Source organism: Toxotes jaculatrix, chromosome 16 (genome assembly GCF_017976425.1).
Source record: "Toxotes jaculatrix isolate fToxJac2 chromosome 16, fToxJac2.pri, whole genome shotgun sequence".
NCBI classification, from domain to species: domain Eukaryota; kingdom Metazoa; phylum Chordata; class Actinopteri; family Toxotidae; genus Toxotes; species Toxotes jaculatrix.
In genome coordinates, this window is record NC_054409.1 from 18,731,619 (window position 1) to 18,757,635 (window position 26,017).

At 42.1% G+C, this 26,017-nt stretch overlaps 1 protein-coding gene across 6 annotated transcripts in view; it reads left to right on the forward strand.

The window, feature by feature from the left end:
* Nucleotides 1-26,017, forward strand: part of nedd4l (NEDD4 like E3 ubiquitin protein ligase) — a 54,629-nt gene that overhangs the window by 21,679 nt on the left and 6,933 nt on the right. The window contains exons 4-21 of one of the 6 annotated variants that reach the window (XM_041059069.1): nucleotides 662-700; nucleotides 1,114-1,167; nucleotides 10,666-10,701; nucleotides 11,461-11,511; nucleotides 13,183-13,244; nucleotides 13,557-13,659; nucleotides 14,753-14,907; nucleotides 15,287-15,422; nucleotides 15,550-15,738; nucleotides 15,908-15,985; nucleotides 17,701-17,760; nucleotides 18,900-19,037; nucleotides 19,819-20,007; nucleotides 22,634-22,831; nucleotides 23,291-23,368; nucleotides 25,002-25,056; nucleotides 25,410-25,468; nucleotides 25,826-25,891. In XM_041059069.1, the coding sequence (XP_040915003.1) occupies nucleotides 662-700; nucleotides 1,114-1,167; nucleotides 10,666-10,701; nucleotides 11,461-11,511; nucleotides 13,183-13,244; nucleotides 13,557-13,659; nucleotides 14,753-14,907; nucleotides 15,287-15,422; nucleotides 15,550-15,738; nucleotides 15,908-15,985; nucleotides 17,701-17,760; nucleotides 18,900-19,037; nucleotides 19,819-20,007; nucleotides 22,634-22,831; nucleotides 23,291-23,368; nucleotides 25,002-25,056; nucleotides 25,410-25,468; nucleotides 25,826-25,891 (1,746 nt within the window). Of the gene's footprint in view, nucleotides 1-661; nucleotides 701-1,113; nucleotides 1,168-4,967; nucleotides 6,205-10,665; nucleotides 10,702-11,460; nucleotides 11,512-13,182; nucleotides 13,245-13,556; nucleotides 13,660-14,752; nucleotides 14,908-15,286; nucleotides 15,423-15,549; nucleotides 15,739-15,907; nucleotides 15,986-17,700; nucleotides 17,761-18,899; nucleotides 19,038-19,818; nucleotides 20,008-22,633; nucleotides 22,832-23,290; nucleotides 23,369-25,001; nucleotides 25,057-25,409; nucleotides 25,469-25,825; nucleotides 25,892-26,017 lie in introns of those variants that run through there. The other 5 variants (XM_041059070.1, XM_041059071.1, XM_041059067.1 and 2 more) reach the window with 5 other exon arrangements.

The following is a 26,017-nucleotide window of genomic DNA, read 5'->3' on the forward strand; positions in this document are numbered from 1 at the left end:
ATGTCAGCCTGAGCTTTTACCAGACGTTGATATTTGGCATGCTTTTCTGGATATTGTCATCGTTTGTTCAAGGAGAATTTGACCGATTGTAGTGTTAAACTGGCACATTGTCAAAGGGCAGTGGGTTCACTTGTAAATCTGGTGTCTCAGCAGTTGTTTTAACAGAGATGTTATTTTATCGCCGCCATAAAATGTTGTAAAGTGTTTATTAATCAGAGTGACTTGCGAAATTAAGACTTCATTGACATTCTGGTGTTTAAGTCATTTCAATCACAGGAGGAATTTTAATGAGAAGTGTCACATAGCTCTCAGTCCAATAAAATATCAAATGTGTGAGGCAGAAGAAGAGCGTCTGTGCGTCCACATACTGAGCTGTTCCATCCAGAAAGTGGGTGAAAAATCCTCACGGCTGTTAATCTAGGGCCTAATGCCAATCACTGGAACATGTTGTTAGCTACCAACTTCCTCTAACAACTTAAGAGGATCATTGACGCACAAGATTGATCCTAATTTCTCGCTTGGGTTCTCTTCTCTCGCTCTGAGTTGGATAAGTTTCATACATCTGTTCTGTTTTCTGTGTGAACCAATGATGTTGTTCACTGTGCTGTAATACACAGTGTATGTATTTGTCGCCTAACCATGTTTATGCTTTCTGTTTTAGACCCTCAATCCGAAATGGAACGAGGAATTCTACTTCAGAGTGAGTTCAGATTTTAAAACCCTTTGTATACTTTATTACAATTTCTGTTTTCCCAGTATCCTTCACTACGACGGTCTGTTATTGCGCTTGTTTACTCTAGAGGGGTAGTGTTAGGGTTGTTAATCTTTGGTTGTAGTTTAACTGAGAGCTGAGTCCCACCTCCTCCACCACTGTAATCAGACAGACCATATTAGACTTTACAAGCTTAGCCACATGCGCATGTTTTCTCCTCACTAGTTATTTATAAAAGAATTATAGTTCAGTCCTGTGTTAAAACAATGAAATGATTGTCCACCTTCTAGCCACAGTAGTTGAGAATTGTTGTGTTTGCATTCATGGGCATGTGTATGTTTGCCACATAACCACTGGAAGACTCCTGTAACATCGCCCCTGTTATTTTGTTGCCAACACAGGTGTGTCCGCAGAATCACAGGCTACTCTTTGAGGTGTTTGATGAAAACAGATTGGTAAGACTCACACTTCATAACCTCTTACCCTTCACTCCTTTATATCAAACAGTATTTTTAATTTCAGTCTGTTATGCTTTGACAGCACTCACCAGAAGTTGATTTATTTAGTTCCACCCACTGCAAGCCTCATGCCTCTCTTAATTTACGTCACGCAGTGTGTTTCAACTGTAACTTATTTAGAAATGTTATTGTCTTGATAACGTCTCATTCTCTTTTCTTTGGTGATAATAGGCTTTCCATTAGTACTCTCTCTTTTTGCTCTAGTCTCAATTATGGCAGTAAAACATGATGTGCCACCAAATAAAATGTGACAATTGTAAAAAGGTTATTGCCGCTTGCCTGTATTTCATTCTCAGTCAGTTTCCTAGAATAGTTCTCCTTTTACAACAGGGATCATCATCAACCTGAATGAATTGTACTGGCTTTATCTGCACCCCCATGTCTTCACAGTTTTCTTCTTGTGAACTCTCTGATACGTTGCCACAGTTGATAGCTCCATCACTCTGCTTTAAGACTGTAGTCCACTAATACACTAATAACCTGTGCGTGTCAATGTTCTGAGATTTCCCTCACGGGTGAGAACACTAGTTTCCTTGACTTGTATAATTAAGCCCATTTAAGCCCCTCAGTTACCATGACAGCTAGAGTAAATGTCAACACAATGTCAAGTGGTACAGCAGTTAAAAACAGCAAAAATAGGTCTTGATGATCGGTTCTTTAATTCATGCAACCTTCACCTTGATGAACCATCCTCAGACTTGTCAGGCGTGTGAACTGGTTGTTGACATAATGAAGACGTTGTTCTGTAGAAGAAGTGAAAGCCATTTAGGAATGCAGTGATGTTTGTTTTTATGGCTTCTTAGGAACTCTGGGGGCTTTATCTGGAGTGGGGTGTTTGATTTAAAAAAAAAAAAAAAAAGAAAGAAAAGAAAAAACAACAAACAAACAGTGGATGCAGCACAAAGTAGAACTAGTCTTCTTGGCTGGACCAGGCACATTCTGTCTCTTCCTCACAGGTTCAGGGCTACTGCTTTTGTGCATGGATGACTGGCGTGGGAGGTCCAAAGATTTTAGCGTGAAGAGTGTCTTCTTGTAACATCACATTCTTGATAATTTAATTTGGGGACAACAGGCAGATTTTATGATTAAATCTCAGTTGGTGACTTTTACGTGCATGTTTCATGTAGGGCTAAAATCAGTGCATACATTGGTGCGTGTTATGTGTGCGTGTTCCACATGCTTCTGCAGAGGGGAATCTCTAGCTCTCAGCCCGCAAAGAAAAGGGCAGCTCTGATTTTTCGCTCTGTACAGCGGGAGCTCGCTGTTGAAGTAGAAGTGTACAAGAGGATGACACAAGAAAGCACAGCACAGGCAGCCTCAAGCCTTGTCCTCTCCTTATATGTCTGAGGAGGTGCTTTTCTGTCTATCTCTAGGTGCATGCCAAGACAGCTCCTCCATCACTGGCTAGTATTTCTTTTAAGGGGCTGCTTGTTCTCTCTTTATGGTTTATTTGTCAGATGAGATGAAAGTTTGACTAAGCTTGTGCTATAGCATGTATGATGTATTGTGGTTTACTTATATCAACTCACAGAAATACTGATGTTCTAAATACACTAAATGTCATATAATGTAAGTCTCTGCAAAATACAGGAGAACTAAATATGGGCCTGAAAGTTAAGATAGAATGTAAAGAAAGAGGTTGAATAGGCCTACAACACAGTGAAATGCTTTGTTTGAAGCAGGCATGTTATGTCATTTGGAAAGCTGGGCTTGCTGCCATTGGACCACACATTGGCATTTTGTTTCTTTTATACAGAACATTCTCCATAATATTTCACACACACATTTATTGACTGTGCCTAACACTGTAGGCAGTGTGTCATCACTAAGTGTAACAGGCTGCCAAACCACGATTTCTTCCTGCTATAGAGTCTCTTCCTTTTGGCTCTTTCTCTGCCTCCAGTCAGTATTGCCTGTCTCCTTGATGCCCTCTTGTCCACAATGCAGAGCTTTGATTTTTTTTTTTTTTTTTTTTGTACTTTTTTTCCCATTGTGGTACACCATCACTGGCTTGGTTGTCAGCTTGTTGTAGCCTGCTTTTTGATACAGATAAGGTGATGCTCTGAGGGTAAACCATAGGTCAGATCACTCATAGAATTGGGAACAACGCAGCCAGTTTTTGGACGATAAATCTCTGAAAGGCCAAATTATCATAGGGGCTTTGTCGGTTCTGTGCGTGGAAGCAGGCAACTCCCCCGCTAACTCTGGCCTCAGGGCAAAGTATCCCAAAACCCCCATTTTCACATGCTGATACACTGGTGAATCACTTTGCTGTCTCGCAGTATAAAGCATTCTTTCATGAATGTACAGTTTGTAATTAAAATGTCTCTCTGCTTTACCATGTACTGTAGCCAGATAACATATTACAAGTGCTTAAGCGTCAGCATTTCAGCATTGCAGACTAGGATGACAGCTGAGTCGTATCTTGGGTGGTTTTTGGATGCAAACAGAGTAACCTATAAAACCACCAGACAGTTAAGTGTTGTGGCTGTGTATGGGAGACAGCGTATGTCTTTTCTGTTTGAAGTAGATATCTTTCCCCAGAGAGGGTTGTGCTGTTTGCCTTATCAAAGCAGCAATCTGTCAGATATTCTGCTCCCCACGCTGGTGCTGCTGCCTTTTTTTCTGGTCCATTTTTAGCAACAACTTCCTTATGCTTCTTTTTTTCAGTTTCCAAGCTGTGAGAAGAAACGGGGCTCAATTTGTCCTCTAGATTTGTTGTTACGTTTTTTGTGGGACTTTTGGCTCTAGGTGATATTTAGTGGGTCATTTAGAAAGGAAATCTTCACTTCATGTCGTGGCCAGTGTACCTGTTGAAAGAGGATATGGGCGGTGTATCATGTGTGTTTGTTACAACAAATTTATGGGTATATTTCTTCTTTCCTTTTTCCTTCTTTTTCTGTGTGCCTTCCCTCTCCTGTGGGCCGTGGCAGGATGCTCAAGCAGATCGGTAACAACAGAAAGGGAAATGTTATGGCCTTAAATCATTGCATTAATGAAGAGATAGAGGGAAGAGATCATGTTTACCACTAATAATTTGATACCACTAATAACTTTCGTTATCTTTAATGACATTGGTGTTTTGAGGAAGATAAACAGAGCTACACTAACTCAGACAGCTGTTTCAGGCAAGAGAATGAAGTGGTAGGGAATTAAAAGATAGTTGTGGTTAAAATGACCAGACTTCATACGACTAGGAGTGAGGTCACTGATGAGAAGTGTGGAGGTGGATGGAGCGAGGGATTGACAGGGGTAAGTTGGATGTGTTTGGGGGGCCATTTGGCACTTGAGGGCAGCATGAGGTTGTAATAGGAGGTGGTGGGGCCATTTGTAGTCACATGACTGACAGGCAACCCACCGTCACCTCGGAAACCAGGAGCGCCGGCCTCTCTTATCCAATCATGTCAGGAATGCTGGCCGTCACTCGGCTCAGGCTATTTCTGCTGTCTGTCGCTAGTGCTTGGTAGTGCTAAGAGTCTGGCATACAGGGATCCTTCTTCCTTTTTTTTTGTTTTTCCCCCTCACCCTTCCTCTCATTAGCTTTCACTCTGCCACTCCTTTCAGTGCGTAGTATAAAGTTGTCAGCTTCTTTTCAGTGGCTGTTTAGTTTGTGTGTGTGGTGTGACTTCTTTCCTCCGTACAGTTTACTGTGGGAAGGAAAGTTGTGGAAGAGACTCGGGACAGGGTGGGAGGGGGGTTGAGAGAGAGTGGAAGAAAAAAAGGGGATCAGTCATCTAGCCAGCCAGAGGAGAGAAGTGGGCGACACACAGAGACAGAGAAGGGAGCCAGAGGAGAGAACCAAAGAGCCAGTCATAGAGAGAGTGAGAGGGAACGGGAGCTGTGGGACGTGAGGTGAAAATGGCACAACGTCTGCGTTTGTACTTTGGCTCAGGCCGCAGTAACACAGCCCCGGAGATACTGGAAGGAGACACTGAAGAGCAGCAGGGAGATAATGACGTGGTCACGGCGCTCCGCATGCAGCCACCTCCGGTACCGAGGCCTTCTCAAGAGCAAGCTGCGCAGAATGTCCCAACAAGGGATTTTGGTTTGCGCTCGGAGCCTTCGCTTAAACGCAGCTCCTCCATGTTCATACCCCAGCTTGCCGCCTACACTGACCCACGGCCCACTAAGAGCTCCTCCATGCACATCTCCCTCCAGCGTTCCAATGGATCAAGTAATGGAGATTCCAGTGGCCATGCTGATGATGTCCCGCCACCTTGTTATACTCCCCCAGGACCGGCGCCTGCCTATACCGAACCACAGATACAAGCAGATGTTCCACAGCAGCCGCCTCCTCCATACTACAGCCCACATTCTTTAAACTCACAAACTTTTCTGACAGAGCCGAACCTGCCCAAACGCAGGGTCTTTAGTATTGGTTCAAATGGCCATGCTGTGTATAGCCGAGGACAACCTGGCATCAGTGTTGGTGGAATCTGTATCCAGAGGAACTCTCCTGATGGTTCTGATATCCAGCATTTCAGAATCCTGCCTTACGGTGGTACTGGCTGGTCTGTCCAGCAGCAGAGCTTGGACCGTTGCTTAGGCGCTAATGGTGGAACACAGAGACTAGTGTTTCAGCTCCAGCAAAATCAGAACCAGGATCAGAGGCAGGGCAGGCAACAGGCTGCTGCATCACAGGAAGAATGTACAGATGTTGGCTTTGCCAGCTCTAGAGGTAGCCGTTTGGTGCATTACCCCAGGATTCGATTGGAGAGAAACTCATCTCATCAGAGGCTGTTGCTGGAGAATCAACATCAGAAAACTGGTGCAGATAGTCAGTCTACAGAGGAGACCCAACCAGACATGGAGACACAGAGAATGGAAGCAAGAAACATAAATAATGGTTGTACTTTCAAAATCAGTGGAGATACCCCTAGAAGACAGCCTCATTTCAAGATATACTTTACCCCGGGTGGAGGTGGAGATCAGGATGTGAGCCTTGGCAATGATCTGACGAGGAATAATCCCAAGGTAAACATCATCGGAAAGGTTTAATAGTACTGTCAGCCTCCCTCTAAAATGTTGGGAGAAACAGTTTCTTTCAATGGAAATAGGTTTTGTTATGTGTTTGCATTAGAATTATAAAACTCAACATAAGATTTGTGGTCTTGTACTCTTACTGGTAAAGAAATTAATTTCAGAATGAAAAGTAAATAAATACAACAAATACTGGAAGGGTCATCTCACTCAAATGACATTTAATTGAACATACGATAGCTCATATACACTCTCGCCAAAGGAACGGGAGGTAGTTGGGCCATAGACATAACAAAAGAAACAGAAGCAGAGTGAAATTTATGCTACAAAACCTATGAAAACTATGCCTGTAGTTTTCACATCGAATTTGTGAAGTCGCTAGTGTTTTGCTTATTTCACTCTGTGAATCCAGCCCAGATGAGGAGAGATCCATATGGTCCAGGAAGAGGGTGGTGACATTCTGGGAAGTGAAAAGCATAGACATGGTTTCTGAACTAAAGCACACACACACACACACACACACACACACACATACACTGGCTTTCTTTCACATGACAACCACAGGCATTTGAAGTTTTACACCCATCAGCCAATTCAGTCATGAAAGGAAAACAGGACCAGGCTTATGGATGAATGGATAATTTCTCCCCATGCACTTGTTGCCTTCTGTTTCACAGAAATGTGACACGTAAGTTTGGTAATACCCTTAACTGCAGCCAGTGCTCTTTGAGAGTTGGCTGTTTCTATCTTTAGTCTGTTTCGAGCGTGGTTGTTGATTTTGAGAGTGGGCAGGCGGCGTATCTTCTTTGGCCCTAGGCTGGTATGGATCCGTATCCTCACAGCTGCTCTTCGAGTGGTTAAGAACTAAGATGTCGTCACAGCCCTAAAGACAATTAAGAGGTTTCACAAGCTGTATCAATGTGTCCTGAAAGCCTGAAGTCTTTTAATGCTGCTGTCCGCTCTCCTTTCCTCAACCTTTGGAAACAAATCATGGTGTCATTGATTTAATATTCACAAGCTGCTTCTTAAATCACTTTATATACTGGACTTTTGTTCAGTAGTAAAGTCTCTAAACCACTTTTTTTCTGAATTTTAAACTTGGACAATAAACTTAAATCTCAAGCTGCAGCTGTAAAAAATGTGTTATAGATATTTAAGATATGAGTTGTCATTGACTGTAATGATTGTTCCCACTAGTTTCTCATGAAGGGTTTGCTGCCATGAGTCTGCAGGAAACCTCTACAAAGCAAACTTGCCTGAAGGTTAGAGCAAAGTCTTGCAGAAAACATTATTTTGCTTTGTTTATCATCTCACAATATCAAGATTTTTCTTGTGAACTCCTGGGGTGTCCTGACCTCCAAGGCTTGGAACAGCTTTGCTAAACCAGTGAATTATATTGATTCAAACTTGGTTACCCTGTGGAGTTTTTTTTTTTTTTTTTAACCTCTAGCAGAGCTGTGGAGTCCTGCCAGTAGTTTCATGTCATCAACTGGTGGTGGTAATACGCCAAGATACACAGGAAAGAGCAGGAAAGAAGAAGATTGCTAGCAAAACAATAAGGTGATTAGAGTATTTTTTATTGTGGCATGCCTCAGTGTTGAAGGATTCATCTCTGACTCTTAAAATGTCTGAGCCATGAGGATGGCGATGTGCCGGCTTTCATCATGTGAATAACATTTCTGATAAACCAGTTACATTTGCCTTTCTGGCCATTAAAGCTTGTCACAAGGATATCTACACTGCTAAGTCTCCACTAATGCATCCACAATCTTAACATATATTTAGTCATATTTCTGACATCACTTAAGCCATACTTGAAAGTGTCATGCACACCTCCTTTCCATTGTTTTAATGCACGTGGTGCTACGTTACCCCACGGCGTCCCGTTTCTCATGCAACGAGGAAATCCTCATTTAGACCATAATGACAGGCCTTCCCCAACTGGTGGCCTGGAGTTGGAGTGCCCCTTTTTAAAGCCGTGCATTGGATACTACGTGTGTGTGTGTGTGTGTGTGTTTTTGTGCCAGCTAGACTAGCTGCAGACAGCTATGCCACCGCCCCATGCCCTCGTTACAGCCCTGCCTCGACGCCCCCACCCCCCCCCCCCCCAGTTGCCATTCAGAAAGAGCTCTTACAGGCCACTGGGCTGGCTATATTTACCTGAGACGGGGTTGTGGATGGATGGGGGTATTCTCTTTTTATTTTTGGTCCAGTGGCATGTGAGAGGGATTCATATTGCTATTGTTGTGAAGGGCTTTTCTCTGTCAGCTCTGATCTCTCAGAGTCGCATGGCATTGTAATTCAGTCGTGTCAGCATGGAGACTGTTGAGTAGGTGAGACAACCTTTTCACACCTCATTGTCAGCCTGGACTTGTTCCAGGTTCCTCTATATCATAAACTCTCAGTCTGTTACCACTTTTTCATGTAGCTTCGGAGCAGTTCATTAGCGCTACAGTCAGCAGTGCCAGTTCTTATCACTTTATCTACTTTCCTAAAGTTGTAAAACATCAGGAAAAAAAGTATTTTTTCCCTCACATTCATCTTTTAGTATTCAGACATGCTGATAGTTTAGGTTTAATTTGTTCAGGTCCAATACAAATGAAAGGTGTTTAATTTGTGGGGCTCACAGCATTGACAAATGACATATCCAAAAATTAGCAGCAACATCTGTTTTTATAAACCGTGTTCATGAAAATTGACCTGTTAGCCAGGGGGTCATGACTCCTTCATTGGTCTAATGGTCTAAAAACATGTTGCAGGCAAATATCTGATACATAAATAAAAAACCAAAACTCTATCTGCAACAGCTGGAAGAGTTTTGTGATTTGGATGAACTAACCTCTTTGTGTTTTAGCCTCTTTTTATGAGCTATCTAGCTATATACAGTCCTCAGAGGCAGTTGGGTTAGGGTTAGGGTTAGGGTTAGGCTGCCTCGTGGCTCTTTTACTCTTTGTCCCTCCTCCTTCTCTTGGTCATTAGTGGCACCCCCCCTTCTCTCAGTGTAACCTGGCCCTGGGAGGAGCAGCTGCAGGCTCAACAGTGACCCTTTGATGACTCTGCAACAGCTTAAAATGCTTGTTATGGTTAAGGACAGAAAACAACAGTCATGTGTCCTCGGATTACATGTCTCCCATAGGAAACTGCCGTTGCTGCTGCCTGTGTCGTATGTTGTAAGCTCCAGGGTCGATACTGTTTATGCAGTATGTTCAAGTGTGGGTGCAAATGAGGTTTCCAGGTGGAGATTAAATGCTCATGGTGACTTATCAGTGCTGAAAGGCTGGTGGTCCAGGTTGCTTTTGTTTCTTTCTCCTAATTCAGATGAAGCCTGTGCTTCAATGTTTTGAATTTCTTTGGAGTTATGCAAGCAGCAGATGAATTGTGTGGTTGGTCTGGGAAATGAAAGCAGATACCACTGTAATTTACACAGTAGTGGCCCTGACATTTCCAAGAAGGAATAGTTTAAGCTGTGTGTGTCTGTGCATGAGTAGGTGGTTGGATGTGTGTGTCAGACAGAGTATGCATGCATTCACAAGTGTCTGTTTACTTGCCTGTGCATTAATAACTCAGTGTTTTTATGTGACTCATTTGTAACCTTTCACCATTGAATTCCAGGTTTGTTAACTGTGACGGGAGCTCAGTGCACTCGCTCCCCAACACTGCTTTTACTTTTTCCGTCTGACAATCATAGTAAACCAGTGTGACTGCTGTACACCTTAACTTCGGATCAGTGTGAAATACTGTACACAAGTGAATACAGCTATACTCGGAAAGCATAGTTGTAAGAAACTGTCAACCGTGCAGACCTGCAATCTGTAAAGGCTTATGTTTTTCCATTTTATACTGCATTATTTAATTCTTGACATTGCAAAACTACATTTACTCAGATTTCAAGAAGCGCTAAGGACTAAATCAGTGGTTTTCAGCCTTTTTTTTTTTACACACTCTTTCTTTTCAAGACTCTTTTTTTGCTGAGTCAACTTTAAAAAGGGACCACAAACATTATTAAATTTCATCGTCAGATCAAGTGAATACAGGGTTCCCAAGGCTTAGTGTTCAATTTGAAATTGTTTCCATAACTGCACACTGAATTTTTATGACTGCACTTCTTCAGTGCAGCAGTGAAGCAACTTTTACAGATCCCACAATATGGAAAAATTTCTTCTGTTGTACATTAAAGCTTGAAAAATGAATGAACATTGTGTTCAGCACAACAGACTCTGCAGGGATGCTCTTTTATTAAGAGTCTTCAACAGCTGGTAATTATTGTTGACCTGTTGGAAACCCATTGAGTCTCCTACAACCCACAGGTGGATCACAGCTCAAAGTGAGAAACACTGGACTAAATGAAGTATCACTCATTGTTTCAGCCAGCCTTTCCTGTCAAACCAGTGTCTACAAATAGACATTATTGTTAGTTACTGCCTGTTGTCTAAATAAGTTGTGTCCCACACACAGGCTACTTCCAAGAATGGGCTTTTCCATCTCGGACAGGTAATGATTGCCCCCCCACCCCGGGGGCTGCTGCAGTGCAGCTCAATCATCTGTCAATCTTCCCCTTTTCCTCTCAGTCTGCATTAATTCTGGTAAAAAGGATGGACAAATCTTCAGGTTTCTTACACTGAAACCTTCCCTTATTCTTTCCTGTTGTCACATTCGTCCTTCTCTCCCTCTGTCTGGATGACCTGGCTTCTATCTGGTGGCAGTGGATGTTATTTTTCCTTGCTGGGTTCACGGGTTCTTCTCCCATCAAGCTATACCAAAGGCCTGTCCATAGATAAAACCCTAGACTGAGCCTTGTGCTCGGATACCTGTGGAAATCTGTTTGAATCTGATTGGTAGTGAATATAAAAGCTTTTTCACCTGATAAACTATAACAAACAAGTAAGCATTGTACAATATTTCCAGTAAAATGTAATAGAAATTGCTCAAAGTGCTGAAACATAATTGCACTCTCCTGTTTTGCAACCATCTGAGATTTTCAGATCTCCACAAGTGTTCATTAATAAAGCTAGAGGTCATTCCTGGATGGGGCTCTCCATGAAATGAAAATCTTTGCCTCTTTCACTCTGTCTATGACAAATAAACACAAAATGGTGCTGGATCGTCTATTGCATTAGTTAATTCACCTCGACATTGTGGTTTTCCCCTCTCTTTCCCTGCTGGAAATTTTGATACTCCCTAGACAGACTGAAAAAGCTGCTATTTCTAAAATTAAGCCGCTGAAGGTGACCTTCTTGTTTTCTTTCCTAGACCAGAGATGATTTCCTGGGTCAAGTTGATGTTCCACTCAGTCATTTGCCGGTGAGTTATTTGCATCTGTGACTGTGTGTGGCCAGACTGACGTTATAACAGTGTTTTGAATGCTCAGCTGTTTCTTATCTTGAATTTGGCATGCCTTGATTAACCTCTGTGAAGGTCAGGCAAAGAGTGTGTTTGTGTGTTTTGTGTCTTAAGTGTGAGAAAGTGCTTGACACACAAGCAGCTTTTTGTTGTGATCAAACAGCACACACCTTATTAGAAATGGGCAGCAGGCTGTCTAGAATGTAAACAGAGGTGAGCCCTGAGGGTGGGCTACCCTCAGAACCAGTGGAAAAAAACACTACACTTGTCAAATTCACACGCTCGCATCTACTCGCTTGGAAACTGTGGACTGCTGGGACAACAGCTTTTGAAAACAATCACATGCAGAACCAGTGTGTGTTGCTTGGGATTTTTTCAGTTTATGTTTGATGTGAGTGAACAGGACCTGAAACTAAAACAAACAGACCTACAGCTCATTCCGCCGCAGCACATTCTCAGTTGAGAACTGTGCTGTGAGACTGGTTTTGGCTCTCTGAAGTTTTTCATTTTGAACCTTAAAAGCATATCAGTGAAAGGTGTTGGGGTTAATTATTAATGTCCTGTTTGGCTCCCACAGGGCCAGTGAATTAGTAGCAGATAAAAGCAACTGCTGAGTCACGTTGAGAGGTGAAGTCATTGGACGGGATCGGGAATGTTTGGTCCTGATGCGGCTAATGCTGCCCAGTGCTGAAAATCTTATTTAAGCCATTAAACAAATTGACTGAGCATGAGTAAGCTACTTGTACGCTTCTGTAGATACTGTGATCTGCATTTTATGACTTCATTTTATAGGAATCGCCGTCTTATTCACAGTTACTGGACATTACTTAAGTCATAACCTATGTTTCTATTCTAGCTTCTCCTTGATGCTCGTCTTTTACTTTTCATGAATCAGGCCAGCCACGCTGACTCATCGGTAGCAGTCTGGTAGCTACATTTGACTTGTGGAACCTTGGGCTACTTCAGCTGTTTCCAAACAGATTCATGCACCATACAGCATGAAGCCTTGTGCCAACTCATGTCCTCACTGAAGCCCTGGTTTGCATTAGTCACACATAAGATAGGGCACATGTTGCTTCAGTCATTTAAGAGCAGTGCTTTCAAACAATTATTTGGATGCATTATTTAAAAGAATTCATATCTTTTTAATGTCTAATGTCTAAGATGTTTAGGACAGTTTGGTCCCAGCAGAGATGAGAGCTCAATCTTTATTGATCCCCAAAGGGAAAATTCACGTGTTACAACAGCTCAGAAGTAGAACAGCTTCATCACAACTCTATTTTTAATGAACTGATCAATTTTTTATTTCAAAGCTTGAAGCATTGGTACTTTTGATATGGAAACTGACAGCCTGATTTAGTTACAGAGTAGTATGTGGTGAGTAGCCAGTGTGGACTGGTTTGGCCCAGTCAGAAAGCAGTGGGAGATCGCCGTGAATTACAAAAGACCTTTCTGCTGTTCAGTATGTAACAGGAGAAGCTCAGCATTGCATAATGACCCTGACACGGCTGTGCAGAGGGCTCCAGCCATGCTGTAAACTCATGACTCTGATATTTTGATACTGCCTGACATGTGTATTTGCTTGTGAGCTCAAATGATTGCTGTCAACAAATGCATCCTTTTAATTTGCAGACAGAGGACCCAACTATGGAGCGGCCCTACACGTTTAAAGACTTCCTCTTGCGGCCCAGAAGGTCAGTTTCTATAAGATGGGACAAGTAATCAGCGAAAATCGATTCCAGTAATGACACGTCTTAGTTTGAATTGTGTCTACTTTGCCCCCCTCAACAAGAGGAGTACACACTGACAGATTACTAGACTCATACTAGACTCATTCACATGAAGTTCAGTTGAACACTAAAGGTTAAAGACCATCTGGTGCTAGCAGGCAGTTTGGAAACTCCCCTATATTCCTAAGCATTAGGCTACTAGGGGCTCTGAGGGTGCAGCCCACCTGGTTTTAATGTGCTGTTTTCAAGTGGGTCTTACTGATGTTATCCTTCCAGTCACAAGTCCAGGGTGAAGGGTTACCTGCGTCTGAAGATGGCCTATCTGCCTAAACAAGGAGGCCACGAGGAGGAGGCTGGAGAAATGAGGGAGGAGGCTGAGGTAAGGTGTTGGCAACTGTTAGTCAGTGAGTTAGTTTTAACTGCTGACTTTGCACTATCTAATGCATTTTTTTTTAACCGTCTTGTTCATAATAGCCCGAAGCCAAACCAGATTCTAGTTTTATTGTTTCCTTCCACACAAAGAAAACACAATTTCAAAGAGCTCAATATGAAAGTAAATGTCCCACTTTGGACTAACAGAAATGTGAGAGTTTTTTTTTTTTTTTTTTTGCTTAGAGTGAGAAGAGGAAGGACAGTTCGTCTTTTTATTCTTTTCTCTAAGAATTCCAGCAGCATCTTGCTGCCAGAATCTGGTGAAAGTCTTTTCCAGGTCAGGGTCTGGAAAAACCATTCACTATACGGCCTGTTATTTGGAGAAATAGGAGCTTCTCCTCCTTTACTTTATGTGTTCTAGCATGTGTATGTGTGTTCAAGTCTGGATTTCTTATGGATTGTGGAAGAGTGCCGGAGAGTATGAAAGGTGTAATAAATATTCAGACAGTGAAAGTCTTCATAGATAAGGTGACATTTAGCAAGCCAAGTACAAAAACCTAAATGCCACTTTGCTAACCTCCCTTCACTTTGCATTCTCATTGTAAAAAAAAAAATCTTCTTTTCCACTCTCTGAAATTCTTTTTTTTTCTTTACTTCTTTACAATTGACATGTATTATGCCAGCTTTACTTATGCTGCACTGTTCTCATGGTTACCATCTGTCTGCCTGTCCTTAAAGAGAGTTCAGATTTGTCAACCCTGCTAGTGACACTGATGCACAAACACTAATTCAGTCTCAGGTCCTGTGGTTGGAGAGATATCCTAGCCAGGCAGCAGCTCGTTAGACAAAAATAAACACCAGTAAATGTTAACAAAAACATTTCAAACCACAACACAGCGCCCAGAAAAAAAATTAACCAGCCACAAGTGAATCTAGCATCTTTAATCTGTTTCCACGCTTGAATCTCCTCTTAAACCGGACCCATTTGTCGATGCTCATGTGTCAGATCAGCTCACTGGAATATCTGTGACCACGGGCCTGAGCTACCAGTGGGTTACTCATGCAACCTTATGTTAAAAACTGCTAAATTTCTCTTTCAGGGATGGGACGAGTCTGCGGACTCAGGCTCCCAGCGACCACAGCAGCTGCTGCCCCCATTGCCCCCAGGCTGGGAGGAGAAGGTGGACAACCTGGGACGCACATACTACGTCAACCACAACAACCGCACTACACAGTGGAAACGGCCCTCCAACATGTATGCCTGATCTCACTCCTTATGTTTTTAAAATATATAATATATATATATATATTTATAATATATACATTACTTTAATGATAAATCGTCACAAAAGCAGTAACATAGACCTGAACAGTACATAAAAGTAGAGATTTTATTACATAAAGTAGAAGACTTAGGCTGACAGTAACTAAATCTGGCTATTTTAACATTAATTGCTTTTGGTCATTTTAACCAGTCCAATCCTACCCAAAGTTTCACTGTAATACTACCTTAAACTGTTTATATTTACATAGCAGGAATGCTGACTTAATCTGCCATCTTTTGGCTCAATCTTAGTTCTTAGCTGTGACTTAATAACTTTAGTTTTTGTAAGTCATCACTTCTTCTCTCTCAGGGATGTGATATCAGAGACTGAGAGTGACAATCAGCAGCGGCAGATCCATCAGGAAGCACACCGTGTTTTCCGTTCAAGACGCCACATTAGTGAAGACCTAGAGAATGAGCACCTGGAGCCCCGGGACATGGACAATGTGAGAGAGAAGAACATGCATGTACATATAGTGCATATACTGAGCCCCAGCTGTCTCAGGTGCTAAGGTCACTAAAATGTTGTTGTTTCATGACTCTGTGACTCATGTCTCCTTGTTGCTCGTATAGTCCTGGGAGCTCATCACGGAAGAGGATCCTAACGACAGCTTGTCCCAGTCTCTGCCTGGCCCCTCCTCCATCTTGACACCACAGCACCCACCAACACCCGTCACCCAGGAGTTTGCCGAAGATTTGAATCTGAGGCTGTCACTCACTCCCGATACCAACGGCGAAGTCCCCGGGCCCAGCTCTGCTCTGGTGAGACTTGAACACTATTTTTTTTTTCAGTAGTCAAAACCTAAACCTTTAAAGGAGTTAATGATGTGAATGTAGGCCGTTAAAATTAATTCCCAGCAGGTCTTTTTGAGTCACAGAGGTAGCAGTAAAGTTTTTAACTGTCCACCTACTTACTTTTTTTTTTTAACAGACCCAGCTGTCAAACAGACTCCGTTCCTCCAGTATGACAGATGGCGTCAGTGATCAGGCCCAGGCTCCTCCTCTCACGGTACATATTTCTGAACTGCCACATCCCTCTGTCCTGCTCTCTTTCTCCTTTGCTTCCTCCCTTTCCTTGTTACGTTACTTGTAGCGCAGTGCACATCCTTTTCTTTGTTCTCTGATTGCCTTAGCAGGTTTGTATTGTTGTCTCATTTACCTCATCTCTCGTGGCATGTCTCAATACAGTTGGTGTACCACATGCCTAAAATCACTGCCTTTGTTCCACCTCGCATTTAAAATTTCCATTTGTTCGTACTAGGCCGGTGTTGCTACCTCCTCACCTTTCCTTCCCTCTTTGTATGCTTCTTCGATTTTACTGTTCATCCCTTTCCTCTTGCCTTTGTAGGAATACCACACTTCTTCCTCCCCCTCCTCTCCCACTACTACTTTCTACTCTTTGTGATTCGCTCACCGCTCTGTTTGATGTATTGTAGAAACACTTTCTCTCCAGCTGTGTGCCAACAGCTTGACCATTCCAGTAGAAGTAAGAACAGTACCACATCAATTCATATATTCCCCGCACAGTCCTGAGTCATAGCATCAGTGGCGATTCAGCTCATCAGACTTGTCACAAGATCTGAATCAGATGTTTGTCACACAGCTGAGTCACAGCAGTGAGCTTGGCATTGTCGAGCCAAAGAAAAGTACAGGTGCTTGTGTCAGCCTTTCCCTTGAATGAGGAGTCTCTCAGGAATGGACATTACTGCCAGGCCTTCATTAGAAATAGGTTTATGTTGGAGACAGGTTTTTATGTCTTATTTTCCTGCTTTCCATTTAAATCAAACTCAGACCTTCCTCTGTGCTACTGCTAATTCTGTGAGCACAACAGAGTCAGGTCATGCTCATCACCCATCTGAAAAAAAAAACAAACAGAAATTTGGAAATATAGTATCTGTCTTTGTAAAGCACTGCCAGGTGAACTACACTGATATTGTGATGTGTCTTTTTGATTTCTTGGATGAAATGACAGCTTCTGTTTTTGTTTTGTCTGATCGTTTTCCTTACAGTTCACGTCTGAAATTCAAACTCCTTTTGTAAACTTGAGCACAGTAATTCACTTTCACTGCTGTAACATTCTCAGGACACAGAACTGTCGTCTCTGACTGCTGTTACTGAAGATTTCCTACTTGGGTTAAGAATAAAGATGCTGCATTGGCTGGGGATTAAATTTATAGTTCAGGGAAAAGAATCTGTCTTCCCTCCAACAAGGAAATGCAATCCTGAGAACGTCTGCAGCTCAGACTGTCGTGATTTTTTTGTTTTGTCTGTCTTAATATTGAAATTGATTTATTTTCCGATTTGTCATCCAAAAGTTACTGACAGCCCCGTGCTAACCTTTTGCTAACCTATCTCTTGTATAACCAAGTCAGCCAATCACAACAGCGGTTTCTTGCCAAATTAATTGTGCTCCTTCCTGCTGCCCGTCAACCTCACAGCTCGTATGCTTCAGTGGATGTCCTCTCTTTTTCTTTTTTTAATATTCACAGCCACCGCACTTTCCCACCATGGTCAATAATCACAAGAATCTCCTCCCTTTTTTTTTTTCCACTCCTCACCTCCTTTCAGAATAAATTCACCCCTTTGTCCATTCAGTTTTTTCTCATTCAGCCCTCACTGCTGCCCAAACACTCTCCCTTGCCACATTACTTCCACACTGGGACTGGAAATGAAACATAACATACTGTGAACTAAAGACCGTCTTCCTCTGTTGTCTACCACCAGCAGAATTCCCAGATCAGAAGAACAAGAGCTCAAACAGTCTCAGGTGGTGAGGAGCCTATGGTAATACCTCAGTTTTATATAAAGTATAAACCCCGTCAATCTTACACCTCTTAGTTCCCAGACACCACATAAGATGGGCTGCAACTGTCCCCTGATTTAGTTGGGGTTTAGTCACTTGGGTATAAAGCCTTGCAGAGGCTTCTAATCATTTATACTACAGTGTGTTTTTTTGTTTTTTCAGGATTTAATCTTTTTTTTTTTTTTTTTTTTTTTAGCTTTTTTAATCAGATTCCTGTCCAAGATGGCAGCTTACAGACATTTTTGTACAACATGAAACATTTCTATGACACATAACTCATTAAAAAATTATACAGTAAATGTTCTTTCTGAAATGGATAGTGTGAGATTGTCTAAGCATTCATAAACTTGTACATCATAGCTGGCAAGTGATTAGATTGTGGTTCTTTAAAACATGTTGACGATGAATTGTTTGCTTTATTTAGTTGTCTTAGTGATGTAACAGTTGTCCCAATGGGACATGCTGTGGTACAAGTGTGTGTGTACCTGTGTGTTGTTTTTTTTTTGATCTAGCAACCTGGTAATGAATACACTATTAACTAATGCTAATCAAGTAATGATCTGCTATTGATAATAAGCCATAAAGAAGAATTATAAAATGTGTCCAATGTTCTGTGGTGCTATCTGTCCACAGTCATATCTTCAATATTACCACAGTTAATTTTGTGGTTATCTGGTCGACTATTTCAGTAATCTTTATTCCACAAATGGTTAATAGTTCACTCAGAGTAGTAATGATCCACTCCTTTTCCCCATGTGATGCTTATTTTATTACTAGTGTTCAGTGTTGCATTGTTTTGTGTGTGAAGGTTCACCTGTTTTCCCATTCCTTGTTGTGAAGCTTCTTGTGTCGTATCCTGTTTCTAAACTGTTTCTGTCATGACGCAGCTGAAATGGGAGAAGACTCTAAAGCCTTTGTCTTGTAGTATGTTGGAATAGCTTTGGTCCTAAACTTGACTTTATTGAAAACATCAGTTTCTATTTAAATAATTTGTGCCCCAACTCTCTTTCCATGCAGAATAATTTTATAATATCAGTAGGTTTTCCTCCACATGTCCCTTAGAGTATTAGCCTGTACTGATTAGATGTCTTTGCTTTGCTCTCTCTCTACACTTGGCCAGTCTCCCTCGGCGACTGCTTACACCTTGACCACCCCTGGCCTGCCCCCTGGATGGGAGGAGAGGAAGGATGCCAAGGGAAGAACTTATTACGTCAACCATAACAACCGCACCACAACCTGGACTAGGCCAATTGTGCAGGTACAGCAGGTCTGAGGGCTGGCTGGCTGTCGGGCTGGCTGGACTCTCTATGCATGGGACTGGACCTTACCTTGGCCCCTGTCATGGCCTAGGCCTGTGTGCTGGACCTCTCCCTCTTCTATCCCCCTCCTGTGTTTCTCCTCTGTGTAGCCATAAAGAATGATGGAAAGAGACGCAGCTTTGCAATCTCAGAGTCTCTTAATCTGTCTTTCCCTCTTTCCAGTTTTCTATTCTGTCCAGTTTTATTGTCTTCCTCCTTTTGTCTAGCATTATGTTTGATACTCTGGATGAAGTGCAACTCTGCACTGGTAACGTCTTCCTAAACCGTGGCATTGAACTGCAACCACCACTTTTTCCCTCCCTTTTCCCATTTCTACCCTGTTTTTCCACTTGTCTTCCCCTGTCTTTCTGTCTGCAAATGAGGCAGTTCCACGTAGTCTGAGCTGGGGGGAGAGGCTGCTGCTTTGGACTGGGTGTTTCATTTCTGCTTTTATCAAAACACTGCCGGTTATATTATACCTGTTCATCTGTCTTGTCATCACATAGTCTTCTCATTCTCTGGTTCTCATCTGCTTTTGTTATTACTCAGAAGGAGAGGACTCTGCCAAATGATTTAGGTAACAGTGTTTTGGCGTTGCTTTGACGCCTCTCCGGTGCAGCCAAGCATCCTTGACAGCATGGCTTACAGAATGATGGGGAAAAGCTTTGTTTTTCGCAAAACAGCATCATTTGCCTTATTCCAAACCCCCTTTAACCTCAAAAGTGCTATTCTCACTGACAGCTGACCGAAGACGGAGCCAGCACCTCGGCAGCAGCAGCAGCAGCAGCATCAGGAGGAGCCTCGGCCCTGGCACCCGCATCCACCCCCTCCTCCTCCTCCAATGCCTCCAACAACCACCTCCATGAGCCCCAAGTCCGACGACCTCGTAGCCTCAGCTCCCCTACTGTCACCCTTTCCACCCCCTTGGAGGTGAGAATTAGCCAACTGCACCGTCCCGCTCCGCCATACCCATATCTTTTTTCCCCTGTTCACCACCTGAGAAGTCCTTATTTCTGCCTTGATTTTTCTCCAATCTTTACCCCTCTGCTTTTTATTTCACACAGTCCTTCATTGTGCCTGTATGTCCATCCTTTAGTAGAAGACCACATCATGCCCCTCACCAATATACATGACCAAATCCTCAATTTCCTTCTTTAATATTCCACTTTTCATCCATTATCTTTCAGGTTAACTCTGTCATGATGGTGCTCTTTTCTCTTTCTTCCTATCCTTGCCTGCCCTGTGGAAATGTTGATCTCACCATTTAAGCAGTCTTTTCATCTCTCCATCGGCAACAAATTTTCTTTATTCATACTGCTCTTTCTTTCATCTTCAGCAATGACAGGAGCATTAAAGCAGCTCTCCATTTGACTGTCATTAGTCACGCGAAATCGTCTTTTACTCAAGCTATGTTAATCACGATGATAAGTTTGTTATGAACAGTCAGCATTTCATGCTGCAGTGCAGTGTGTTTTGAAGCATTAACGCTAACAGCATGAAGCTGGTGTGCTAAATGCAAGATGCTAGATTCTTCCAGGTAGCGTTGGGTGAATAAATTATTTGAATTGATCACAGGTCTAAAATGATTGTTGTAATTTGCTAAGGCAAACCCAGGTGACATTCAAATAAATCACGCTGATCTTAGAAACTAAATATCATTAAGTTCAGAGGCCATTTTACTAACAAAAAAACAGCCACAAAAGCAAATAAAAATTCTATTGTTAGATCTTATGATTAACATTTCAAGGTTAATCTGTACGACATGGCCTCCTTCGTAAATATCATAAAGGGACAAATAAGAATTTTTGATATCTATAGATCCCTAATACTCCCTAATTTAAGATGCTAGAACTCCTTTCTTATTTTTTCTTGAGTAATAAATTACCACAGTCACCACTTACGAGGACTGGTACATGAGATAGTAGACTCTCATAAAGCCGTAACCTTTCCTGTAGCTTTCAGCCGTGTCTTTTATGAAGGAAAAAGTGAGCATTCAAGAACACCTCATGTACTGTAAGTGTTGTACCTGCAGCTCTTAAACACTGGTGCCTTTAAGCCTCCACAAATCTTAGTGAAAGTAGACCTTGAAGCAAGCAGGCATCAGTGGAATGCTTTTACCCTGAAGCCGCTGCATTTACATTAAAACTGTTGGATTCAGGCCATGCAGTGGACAAATTTTTCATGTCCTGGATAAGAATGCACAACATTATCATGAAGCCTTTCTCTTACTCATTGGTCAGGGGGTTTAATAATCAAGCAGGGCGGGCGTTTTATGTGTTAACTAATAACTGCATGAAACTACAGGTGGTACATTGAAATTTCCACTTGTATTTTTGACTTGAGCAGACAAACGTGTTTTAAGGCTGTTTGGCAAATAATTATTCTGGATTCTGTTTCATCTATCAGATTTCATGCTGCCGTCACAACTGTGTGTGTGTGTGTGTGTGTGTTAGTGTTGTTATCATATAGCTTTGTGCACATGCACTTGCAGCCGAAAGCAGCTGATGGGCTTACAATTTAGAAAACTATTTTTCTGCTGTGCACATTTGTCCTCTGTACAAAATAGTATTTATCTTCAGCTTTTAAGTTATTATGCTGTGTAGCTATAAATACACCACACAAACTTGGCTAATTAGGATCAACACATTGTACCTAAAAAAGGATGGTCTCCTCTTGACCCAACACTGCATTTAATGGCTTCATTCAGAGGTGATGATCCTTTGCTACTACCAAGGGAACAGACCCGAAGGAGGTTTAATTAAGGTGTGTGTGTGTGTGTGTGTGTGTGTGTGTGTGTGTGTGTGAGCATGTGTGTTAACAAGGCATTGTGGAAATAAAAGGAAGTGAAACACTGACAGCAGAGTGTTGTAATTACAACTTCCAGAGGAGGTGGAAGGTCTGTGGATTAATTAATGCAGGCTTTTCTCTTGTTAAAAATCAGATCAGTCAGTGATAATTACTGCTGAAAGAACAATGTGATGTGGGAACACTCATTAAGCTGGGCAACTTTAATCTGTGTCATGTTGCTTTAGAAGCTTTTAAGATGCCAGAAAAGGTAAGTTTCCTGTAGATAAATGGTTTTTGGACCAGTGGTAACGCCTTGTAACTCTATTGTATCATTAAACCTCAGAGGCAGGATCCACAGAGTTGGTAAAAGCTGAAACTTTTAGAACTTGTAGAACTTATCAAGCACTGATGCAGTTTTCTGTTGACATTTTAACTGACAACCTGACAGGCTGGTGGAGTAAGCAGCATGGGTGTTGATTAGCTCCATTGTGCTTCACACGGACGACAAAAGAATTTATCCCCGGCTTTCTCAGATATGAAATTGTGTTGATGATGGTGATGGTTTCTCCTAGATCTTTTCTAATCTTGTTCTGTTTTTTAACAGGCAACTTTGGGAAGACTGGTTTTCATCCTTGTTGTTGTCTGCACTGATGATTTCTTTCATACTGTCAGTCATTCATATTTAGTTACAACTTCAATCCTCTTCTTACAGTCCAATTGGACTGATAATATTATACTTTATCAATCTATTTTTCCATTTTCTTTCCAGGGAGCCAACAATATCCAGGTACGGAGGGCTGTGAAGGACACGTTCTCCAACCCCCAGTCTCCCCAGCCGTCCCCCTACAGTTCCCCCAAGTCACAGCACAAGGCACAACAGAGCTTCCTGCCCCCGGGCTGGGAGATGAGGATAGCCCCCAACGGACGGCCTTTCTTTATCGACCACAACAGTAGAACAACCACCTGGGTGAGCTAACGGACTGAGTGATGTTACATTAGACAAGATAATTGTTTATTAAATATGCATTAAGAATAGTGCTTTTATATGGGTATACTGTAATATTCTGTCAATTTCATAGTAGTTTCCAGGGAAAAAGCATACAATCCAACATATATGGAGCTATATAAAGTTTCCAATTATGAATGAGTAGTGGGCGAATTATCAAGTAGGCGCTAAAAATCTGGGACAGTGGTTGGTGTTGATCTCACTGGATCTTACAGTGACACCTGGTGGTGCGAAAGTCAATTTTACATATACTTCAGGCCTTAAAATGATTCAGCTCTTCAGAAAAAAATTGAACTTATTTGTAATATTTAAAAGTTGCTGTTTTTATCCTGCAACTGCGGCAACTGTAAAATGTTGCATTTATCATTTAACTAATAAATAAATCTTTCTCCTGTTTCTTTCCATCCTTTCGACAACCAGGAGGATCCTCGGTTGAAATATCCAGTCCATATGAGGAATAAGAACTCAATGGAGCCTGGTGACCTTGGTCCTCTTCCTGTAAGTACAGTCACAATTAGACCAACTGCTTATTTAAACTTTTGCATGCATGGCACACTAATAACAGCCTCATAGATCCCAATAATTGCATTTTTCATGTTGCAGTTGCGGTTTTTGTTTACACTTCAGCTTAGTTAGCTCGACTCAGTGGTCAGTGTATGTTTGATGTAAAGTATGTGAATGTGGCTTTTGCAGCAAAAGACGATACGGGGCCATGTGAACAGACTGTATTAGACATTTCCTTTTTAGTCCTGGGAGAAAAGAGGGGGGCAGTGGTAGAATGTAACTAGTGAGGAGGAGAAAGCAGAGTCTGGGGGCTGTGATAATCCCTAATTAGGTGGCGAAGACTGTCTGTCACCTGCACTATTATTTATGTCACAAAGGCATAACGTTGCTATAGCTAGGTGTTGAATAATCAAAGCTTCATGGGTTTGTACATCTCACGGGCTTGTGTGGTGTGTGCATGTGTGTGTGTTCTCTCTCTCTCTCTCTCTCTCTCTCTCTCTCTTTCTCCCTCTTTCTCTTTTCACTCCGTTCTGGTGGATCTAATGTATGCTACTTCTTCTACACCTGGCCATGTCTGTTTGGCAGAACCTACCAGAGGAGGTTGGTTGGTGCCTCCCTCCCTCTGCCTGCCTACTTGTCTGGTCTGGTCCGGTCTGGTCAAATGCCTGCAGACAGCCTTGCACTTTTTTTTTTTTCCCTCTCTTTCTCTCTTTTCTCTTTCTCTCTCATGACCGGCATGGATGGACTGCACCTCTCCTTTCCTTTTCATCAATATATTACCCCGTCTCCTCTCTCTCCGTGCCCCCTCCCTGCACCACCACCATCCCCCTTCTGTTAACGTGTAACATTTGGAGGTCCCCACCGTGCTCCTGGGATCCCGCAGACTTTTATCAGTGTCTCAGACGAAGATAGTCGAGTTGAGTTAGAGTGAGAGAGAGAATGAACAAGGATGGACTGAAGAAGGAAAACATGGCTGAATAAGGGACAGAGGGAGGGCTGGAGGTTTTTTTTTTTAGAAAATCCTATAGAGGAAGGAACTCACTGTATGCTGCATGTGATTTCATCTATTTCTATTCGATCTGGTTTCCACTCATGCAGTTGCAGCTTATTTAGAACCAAACATTGTGTCGGTACACCCTGTTTGACAGCTCGTCAGACTTGGCCCATTTCCCCACCCTTTGACTCTCAATCTGCTGTAATTCTTTTAATTGCCTGATTGCTGGTGCCGTAACGAGTGTGTGTGGCCTGTGACACTGTACTGAGTGGTTACCGTGTCAGTGGTGGTGTGCTGATTTGAACTAGTAGTGGTGATTCAACTCTATGTTGTGGTTGTATCCCTGCCTTGCGGCTGTCTCAGACCTGACTCAAATAGGAGAGAAAATCCTTTCAGTTCCTTTGTGGTGATTGATTGAGCTTGCCTCGCCTGCAGTGCTGGGCTGTCAGTGTTTAGACCATTTAATGGTCAGTCAAGTTCAATCAAACATAAAGTAAACCAAAAAAAAAAAAAAAAAAGGAAACGATGTGGATGGATTTAAATTACTATTTGAGCATGGCCTGTCAAATAGTGCTGTCTAATGGTGACTGTGTGCTTTTTCTTCACTCTTCCTGTCTTATGCTCCTTTTTCAGCCTGGATGGGAAGAAAGAGTTCACACAGACGGACGCACCTTCTACATTGACCACAGTAAGAAGATGCTCTGTCTCTGTCTGTATTTGGTTATGTGTATAGCCCTTATCTCCATTTCCCTCTGTACCAACATAAATTGATTCACTCTCAATCAGCAGCTGGATTAAAAAAAGTGGAACTGATCCATTAAGGTGATAATGGATCAGTTCCACTTTTTTAATTAAGCTGTTTTACGCAGTAACATGCCAGAAAATACTTCACTGTACATTTCTATGACTTAGAATCCAAAACCCAAATAAATTCAATATATAATCATGTAAAACCAGCAAAGATTTCTGGTTTTTGCTTTGCTTTAAGTGACTTAAACAGTTAACTGATTAATTTTTTGAATCCTTTTTGTGTTCATTCAGATACAAAGAACACACAGTGGGAGGACCCCCGTCTGCAGAGTCCAGCTATCACAGGGCCCGTGAGTCGTTTCCTCTTACTTGTTCAGAGAGTCTCTGTCTCAGTCTCGCTACACGGGAACAACAACGTCTTCTTTTAACGCTGTAGTTCTATCTGTCACAGGCTATCATCAGCCTCAGTGTGTCTTGCACTACAGAGATAAATCACTTTGTCACTGCGGTTGTCACTTAACATGCCAGCACCTTCTTGTCATTCTGTGTACCACTACAACTCCCCTCCCCCTCCCCAAGTTACACTCTGTGTAGTACAGTATTCTTAAAGCATTTATATTTCTATTTTCTATAAATATAATCTATTTTTTTTTTTTTTTACTTTATCATTCCTTGACTCCCGTGTGTATTCTTTGTTGTCTCTGCAGGCTGTTCCCTACTCCAGAGAGTTCAAGCAGAAATACGACTACTTCAGGAAGAAATTGAAGAAACCTGTAAGAAGTGATTTTAAAATACAGATCTGTTATGTATCTGTGGGCTCTCGCTGGGGGACTTTTGCATAACAATACCAGGCTAAAGCTAAATTTGGTCAAAACCAAAACCTCGCAGCTTCTCCTCGT